This window comes from Moschus berezovskii, chromosome 24 (genome assembly GCF_049115385.1).
Source record: "Moschus berezovskii isolate FMDL1 chromosome 24, NW_MosBer_1.0, whole genome shotgun sequence".
NCBI classification, from domain to species: domain Eukaryota; kingdom Metazoa; phylum Chordata; class Mammalia; order Artiodactyla; family Moschidae; genus Moschus; species Moschus berezovskii.
Window position 1 is genome coordinate 18,169,267 of NC_142483.1, and position 8,734 is coordinate 18,178,000.

The 8,734-nt window shown below is 37.4% G+C and overlaps 1 protein-coding gene across 12 annotated transcripts in view; it reads right to left on the minus strand.

Moving 5' to 3' along the window:
* CFAP20DC (CFAP20 domain containing) overlaps positions 1-7,750 on the minus strand; it is a 269,101-nt gene extending 261,351 nt beyond the window's left edge. For 4 of the 12 annotated variants that reach the window (XM_055414224.2, XM_055414219.2, XM_055414216.2 and 1 more), the window contains exons 1-3: positions 7,295-7,747; positions 4,283-4,372; positions 2,238-2,331 (exon numbers count right to left, since the gene is read on the minus strand). In XM_055414224.2, coding sequence (XP_055270199.1) covers positions 2,238-2,331; positions 4,283-4,372; positions 7,295-7,315 — 205 coding nt within the window. In that variant the 5' untranslated portion in view covers positions 7,316-7,747. Of the gene's footprint in view, positions 1-2,237; positions 2,332-4,282; positions 4,373-7,294 lie in introns of those variants that run through there. The other 8 variants (XM_055414220.2, XM_088831656.1, XM_055414221.2 and 5 more) reach the window with 6 other exon arrangements.
* Positions 7,751-8,734: the final 984 nt, after the last annotated feature.

Below are 8,734 nucleotides of genomic sequence, written 5' to 3' on the forward strand. Positions count from 1 at the left end.
TAAGTTAGGGGTACAAAGTAGATGATGCAAGAGTTCTGTCATGAAGAAATACACAATCTGATAATCACACCTTTCTTTATTTGATAATATATAGAGTTAAAAAAAAACTTTGACATATTCAGAGATGCTCAAATATAATTCAGAATATTACTATTTAAAATTTAAAAATACTGAATTTCATTATTAAAATTATTTCATAGGTACTTAATACAGTAGGAAATACATATGTCAAGTTGGCAAAAATAAAGTAGGTTTCTACTCTTAAAATAGGAATACAAAATGGTAATTGAACTTAATTTAGAATCCTTAACTTAAAGTCAATTCTTTATTCAAAACATGCCATTAAAATTAAATCTAACCATAACAACTTCACATAGGTCATTTTATAGAAGTGAAAATAATTATAAGTTGCTATTATCAAAAATTCCCAATAATTAATCTTAAAGGCATTAGTACACGGCAGACTATATAAACTGCTTCATTTGTTACAGGGCTGCACATGCTACAGAAAAGCCAGATTAGTTTTTAATTTCAGGACATTGTACAAGAAACATATTAAAAGATTTTTCTTTCTTCCAATTAAAACTATCATCTTCCCATTTGTAAAAATCAATTATAACACATTAAATTTGTTTTATTTCTTAAAAAAACATAGATAAAAGTAGGAAAGAGGAGCTTGTCTTTAATCACTGAGCCTTTGTTAGAGGAGAAATCTTTCTCAGGGCCAACTGAGAAAGGTTACTAGAAGTGATTTGATTTTGTCAACATCATCATAATGGGCATAGATGCTGAAGGCATCACATGGATGTAGAGGCCAACAATAATAAAAAAGAACTAAAGTTAGTTTAGAGCAAAGTCATGTTCCTGAATATCAGATGTGTTTATTTTACAGTCAATAGTCTTAAAAAAGATTGTCCATGTTTCCTGTTAAAAAATAACCTACATTTCCAGACATGTTTCCATGGCTTATCTCAGTTCAGCTTATTTATCAATACAAATAAAAAAAAAAATCTCTGCTATTAAAAAATGCAAACTATAAGGAAATCATGGTTTTAAAATTGTAATAAACTAATAACAATTATTTTAACAGTGACTATCCCTTCTCTTTGAAGTTATTTTTCATTTTATTCAGAAAGATACCATTTTAAAATAAATCATCTTCCAACTATAACTTCTATGGCTTGATTTATGTCTTAGAAATCTGAAATATGCATGTAGTAGCTTGAAATAGTAGATAAAACACAGAGTCTACAAAGGTTTAGAAAACAGGATTAAAATGAGAAAGTCAGATACCAAGACTAGGTATAGTCACAGTCCATGGTACACAATAGGTATTCAATAAATATTCTTAATGAAAGAAGTAAATAATGATTGTAAAAAATAACTGACTACCTACGTTGGTTAAAACACAATAGATAAATATAGGAAAAAGCTAATGAAAATATGGTTAATGATTTTGATAATTTATATTTCTTAAATCACATCAGGGTATGCAGAGCCTAACTTTGTGTCAGAGCATTGACTTTTAACCCCGTGTGGCCAACAATTGGGCTTCTGGTCATAAATTTAGGTGATCGCTCAGGGTTCCTTCTGCTTTAAATCACTGTTCCTACTTCCCAGAACAGATAAGAACTGAAATCTATTTTGGGTTTTTTTGTTAAATCACATATTCATATCTTTACTTATTAGATATGAATATTTCTAAAGGTATATAAGTTGATATATTACTAAGTAAGTCTTATATAGTACTTCACATATATTTTTCCTCAAAAATTAATTCACTATAAGAACTCATGAATTTATTTCAAAGTATAGCCTTAACTACCTGATCTCTTGATGAGGAATCAACCTTAGTGTGTTCATCCATAAAAGACTTACTGTCAGGATTAAAAGAATTTAAAAAAATGAAATGCTTAGAAAGTCGTTGGCACACAGTAAGTGCTTAATAAACATCATTAATATTCTAATGAAATAATCTTATACATATTTTGTAATTTAGAAGGTTAAATAATCTTCTAAATCTTCTTTAAAATAGAAGTAAATTTGTAATAAACAATGAAGCAGAATCTCTTTTCAAAAGCCTGGTATAAAGTTACTCTTTAAATTAAAAAAAAAATCTTATTACTATACATCAACAGATGCCAGTAAAAGCCAAACTTACATGTCTGTTTATGAGACTTACAAGTTTTACTTTAAGCATCAAATGTTAAGCTTCAATTGTTAAAAATCTTACTTACGGATCTGCTTATTTTCCTTTGGTAACTGAATTTTATTTGTTTGGCTGCTGCCTTCCAGTACAAACACAAAACTTTTAACTTCTTTATCAAATTCCTACAGAACAAAATTGAACACAGTGGTAATTGTGTGTTTTGACTTTTATTATAAAATTGAAGTAGCAAGCCCATACAAAAAGCCCCCACGCTCAAATGACTTAAAAATAGGCCCAGGTCTTAATGATGCTGCCAAGACTTGCGGGGAATTGGAATATAGAAGCCACACTTAGCTACTTGGCAAATTCTCTTCTATATCAAGACACTCTTCCTCCAAATAATAAGTTTTTCAACATCAGAGATTCCCAAGTTACTAATTTAGAGTTTCCAGAGTCTAGGTATTCTTCCCCTTCTATAATCAATGTATTTCTGTCTAACAGCAGAGGCTGAACATCACTATCTTTAACAGTACAATAAACCATCTAAATTTTGTTGTATCTAGTCTGGAAGTTCCTTGGTTATAAGCCATGGCTCATATAGAATTAATCAGTGCCTTATTTTACCGGTCCTCTAACGTGAAGTTCCATACATCACTTACGTAAAATCAGTACAAATTAAAGTGTTATAACTAAGAAAGGTTATCTAAAGAACAAACAGAAACAAAACACACTTGGAATTGAAAAACTTATTATCACAAGAATTCAATTTCTATCAAAGTATTAATGCAAATAGTTATTATTATTATTTTTAAATCTTGGAGCAAATTTCCAATCTTTAAATACAAAGACCCCCTTTTCACAAAGACACCTTTCATAGATCCTCTTCCTTTTGGTACATGTTTTAAAAATACATTGTAACCAATGGTTGCTAAGGATTAAGTAACATTTAAAGAAATTTCTACTATATTTATCACAATAACATCTCTCATGTATTTGCAATGAACATAGAGTGTATTATTTATTTCATCTGCCGATATGTTGGACATACACTAAAACCTTTCAACAGCATATCAAAATCTTGAACATGACCATAAACCCTTGTGCCAGCCCCTGCCCAGTTTTTCTAACTTCATCTCTTGCCTCAGACTCTCCTCCACTCTGCATCCTAACCTCTAGCCTTCCAGATAGTTTCTACCTGATGTTATTGGCTTTCCCTGTGAAATGGGGGGTGAAGTCTTCTGGTAAATGAGTGAGGAGGGCCTGTGTTGGGTATGGGTTGGGGGTGGGGGTAAGGAGTTTATGGCTGGAAACCTGAAAGATACTAGAGAAAGAATCATTTTAAAAACTAGGAGAACAAGATTAGGTTCTTGGGCTGTTCATACTTAATTCACAGCATTATCAACCTTAAAGACTATAGATATTATCTCCAAAGGTATTGTGAAGCCCACATGCAGGAAAGAGATGTGATCAGGAATTCAGAAACGGTTGGCATTTGCTAGGCAGGCATGATGAAAGGAGAAGGAGCAGGGCATTCAAGGTCTTGACTGGGAAGTGACTGAAATTTTGGACCATGGATTCTGGACTGGAGAAAAACAGTGAAGACAGACTAAGTGAGTAAGTAGGTAAGTAAGTAAATCAATCTAAACACTGAGAAAAAAGTAGAATGGTCAATGGCCTAATAGTCACAATTAGGTTGAAGAACAAATAGAATGGGAGTAACTAGGCAAGCAACATTAAAAATCGAAGACTAGACTCAAGGTCTCAGTAATTTCAGAGGCCATGCAGTTTTCAGTGATAAGGTACAAAGTTTGACAGAGGGAAATGGTGCTGAAGTAGAGCGGAGGAGGTCATTAGAGATGAAGGAATCAAGAAAATGAGAAGTCCAGGGTTTGAAGATTTTCCTCACAGATACTGAAGTTGCCTAAAACAACAGCAGGACTTGACAACGTAGAGAAGGGTTATGAGCTGTGTGCCAAAGTCTTCAATGAGGAGGGGTATAGCCAGTAGTCATGAAAGGATTTTGAAGTGAATGAAAAGGTAAACCAGTTCTGAAACCTTACCAAACCCTTTTTGTTATAATCTTTAGTCTCATTTCTTTCCCGGATTTAGCAGGCTTTAATTTCTAATACTTACTTTCCAAATCACAGATGGACTGCCAAGGATCTTCCATTTTGCTCCAGGATTTTTCCCCTGGGCACTAAAGATTTCAACAAATGCACCTCCCTAGGGTGAAAAAAATTTTTTTAATTACAGTGAAAGACAATGCTAAGAAGGAGGAAATATTATCTACCACACAGTCTATAACCGGTGTTCTGGGAATCTGTCAGTAAAGTACATCTGAGAGGAAACATCCTTGTTATTATTCCTTTATATCTTGAGTGTATCTAAGGAACAACTGTTCTGATTCAAGTTACCTCAAGTTAATAGTTCAAGAAAAAATTTTTGAAAGCAAATATTAAATAAATTTCAAGCTATACAAACTTTACAATCTCTCAGTGTAAGATTCATTTACTTCACCTATACAGCTCATGCTCACAAAATATTTTATTCAACACACACTAAAGGGTCAAAACTCAACTCTCAGGGAAGGCTAATCAAATTGGATAATTATCTCTGGCTACAAGCTTTTTAGTCACACTAACCTGAGTTCCAATACCAGTTCTTCCATTTATTAACTGACCTTGGAGTTACTTAACCTCTTGATTCTCCTTCTGTAAAATGGGTTGTCAGATTACATAGGACAGTAAACATAAACCATCACATTCAGTACCTTGCACAGAGTTCATTAGTACCAACAATGATTATTCAAAAAAGGACAAAGTGAATAGTACTGGGTCAATTTAAATAAGCTTGAACTTGGAGAGGGAGTGATTCTTATTTTAAGAATTCCTATACGATTTTTTTATATATTTAACACAATTTGGTGATCTACAAAATATGTATAAAAACAGAGAATTATTTCTATAGACATGCTAAATGTTCCCTACTGTAATCTTGAGAACATGGAGGGACATGCTCACATAAAATCACGAAACACATTACTGAATGCCCATAAGCTTTAATTCTAAAAGAGAGGCATTATAGATGCTTGTCTCTAAGGAAGAGTTTACTGAAAGAAACTGAAAACCTGAGCGTAAATATGATTTTTTTATGGCCTGTTAATTTATAAGCAGTGCATAAGCAAGTGTCTGATTTTCATAAAGTGTCCAGCTTTTAATTTTTCTCAATAATACAAAGATATTTTTGTGTCTGTGTTTTAACATATAATCACTTGAAGCTGAGACATTTAATGTCTTCTTGAGGCAGTGTTATGTGTAAACTGAGGAAAAAATTACTATAGCTTCTGAAGTCAGGGTATATTTCACTATGAATTTTAAATTTGAGGAAGTTTTCCTTTTTTTTTTTTTTAAGAGAAAAATCCATACACCTGAAGAGACAGAAAACTACACCTTCCCCGTGCCCATTCCTTTCTGCTATCGCCTGTTTCCCACAGTGACACAGGTTTTTATATAACAATATATATTTTACCTATTTAAGTGAAAGAAACTCTCTAAAATTGTTCTAACACATTTAATGACATCAAATGTAATAGAAGAAAGAGAACTGCAGAACATTCTGAGGAGACTCATAAGAAGGCAGTAAGTATATGGTGAAAAGCAAACAAGGAAGCGTGGTGACTTCCTTGACGGTCCAGGAGTCTGCTTCTAATGCAAGGGGCACCAGTTCTACCTCAGGTTGGGAAACTAAGCTGTCCCGCGGCAACTACTGAGCCTGCGCACTAGAGAGCCTGCACACTACGAAAATCAGACATTTGCTTATGCGCTGCTTATAAATTAACAAGCCATAAAAGAAAATCACATTTACGCTCAGGTTTTCAGTTTCTTTCAGTAAACTCTTCCTTAGAGACAATCTATAAAGCCTCTCTTTTAGAATTAAAGCTTATGGGCATTCAGTAATGTGTTTCATGATTCTATGTGAGCATGTCCCTCCATGATCTCAGGATCATCTTACAGAACATACAGCACGTCTACAGAAATAATTCTTTTTTGTACATAAAGATCTCCAAATTTTATTAAATATATAAAAAATCTTTTAGGAATTCTTAAAGTAAGACTCACTCCCTCTCCAAGTTCAAGCTTTCTAAATTGACCCAGTACTAATCATTTTACCCTTTTTTTGAATAATCATTACTGGTACTGATGAGCCCCGTGTTCACCCAGCGCAGCCAAAACATAAAGCAACAAAGAGGTGCCCAGTAGAGGACTGTTCCAGCACAGGGACAGATTTGTTCGTAACAGCTGTACTAAGATGGCAGACACAGGGAGAGTGTAACCTCAGGTACAGGTAGGAGGGCAGGAGACTGGCGCCCAGGAAAAGCAGGGAGATGCCCAGTGAGGTGAGGAAAGCTGGAGAGCTTTGGAAACCATCCAGGGTAGGCAAGGTGACTGAAGAAGAGCCAGAAGCAGTTTCCCTCAGTGTGTTATCTGAATCAACTGCGGAAAGGTTCTATGAAGGTAAATTAACTATTCCATAGAGAGATTCTGATTCACTTTATTTGAGGGTGAGGATCAGGAAATTTGTATTTTTACACGTACTCCAAATAATTCTAATGTACCGCATGTTTGAGAATCACTAACCCCCAGTTTGGGGCGGGAGTGGGGGGTAAGAAATAGCACATGGCCAAAGTGCTTATGCTCTTTCCGGGCTTAACCCATTCATGCATTCACTTATTTGCTCTCTTCCAAATAGCGTCCGAGATACCAGAGTGCCTCAAAATTGGTAAAACTCAAGGTTGATGGGTCCTGTCCTCAAGTTTCTGGTGCAGGAGGTCTGGTTGAGGGTTTAAGACTGCATTTCAGTCACAAACACAGGCATCCCTACACCCTGAGAAGCACGGAACTGTTGAATGAACAAAAATCAAATCATATCCCCACACGCCAGTTGCCTTTTTTTTTGGGGGGGGGGGGGAGGAGGGTCAAGAGCACGTACCCAGTAATTCCTTCTTACCCCTAAAAAGACAGTATTATCTGGGGATGTGGGGTAGGGAGGGAGTGGGGTGGCTGAGAGTTGTCAACAGAACGTGAGCTACCTCACGTTTCACCCGAGAGGAGAAATTAGACAGGATGGACAGCCGTTTCGGGTTACCTGGTACTCATTTTTGAACATTCCCGCAGGGGGCCCAGGGCTTGAGGGGCACAGAGTTCAGGGCTTCCAGAAAAATAGCTTGACACAGACGGCTGGAAGTCGGCGGGAGGGCGTGAAGCTCGGGGCCCGAAGGCCAAGGAAGGGCTTCGTGCTCCGTCGCGACTCCCAGGCTCTTCTCAGCCCTTAGTCAGCTCCACCTCAGACCCGCGACCCGAACCATCGCGGCCCAGCCTCCAGGGCGCCCGGGTCTGTGAGGGCACTGCTGCCTGCGGGAGCTCCCGGCGGCAGCCGGGAAGAAGTGTGTGCGTAACCTACGTGACGGGACGCCCAGACGCCGAGCCGCGGACAACCGCCCGCCCGCTGGCCCGGGAAAGCTGGGCGCGTTCCCGCCGCCGTCCCGCCCCCAAAACTTCTCGGAAAAGGGCGGGGGCGAGTAGGACGGACCTTCCGACCGCGCCCATTGGTTCCCAGCAGGCGCCAGCGCGTGGCGCTGTCTGAGCGTCACGCCGAGGGACACGTGAGACTACGCAATGACGTAGGCGTTGCCCAGGCAACCGAGGGTCTCCTGCGGAAAGGGTGGAACCTCCAACCTGACACCCTCACCCTGATCAGGTAGTGACTTGTGTCTGCAAAGATAAGTGAAAACTTAACCTGGTTTATCACTGCGGATGCTGATTGCAGCCATGAAATTAAAAGACGCTTACTCCTTGGAAGGAAAGTTATGACCAACCTAGATAGTATATTAAAAAGCAGAGACATTACTTTGCCAAGCAAGGTCCGTCTAGTCAAGGCTATGGTTTTTCCAGTGGTCATGTATGGATGTGAGAGTTGGACTGTGAAGAAAGCTGATCGCTGAAGAAGTGATGCTTTTGAACTGTGGTGCTGGAGAAGACTCTTGAGAGTCCCTTGGACCGCAAGGAGATCCAACCAGTCCATTCTAAAGGAGATCAATCCTGGGTGTTCATTGGAAGGACTGATGCTAAAGCTGAAGCTCCAATACTTTGGCCACCTCATGCGACGAGTTGACTCACTGGAAAAGAAACCTGGATAGTCACATACAAAAGAATGAAGATGGATCTTTATTTTATTGTATATAAGAAATTAACTCAGAATGGACCTAAACATGAAACTATAAGAGAAAACATAGGAGAAAGATTCATGAAATAAGATTTGACAGTGATTTCTTGGATATGATACTAGAATCACAGGCAACAACAAAAACAACAGAATATAAATTAAGCTACATCAAAAACTTAAAACTTCTGTGCATCAAAGGACATGATCAACAGCATTAAAAGGCAACCTATGAAATGGGATAAAATATTTGGAAATCATATATATGTAATGTATATATTTGGAATATACAAGGAACTTATACAACAATAACAAAAACACCTGATTCAAAATTGGGGCATTGTAGCATGTATATTTGGAGAAGGA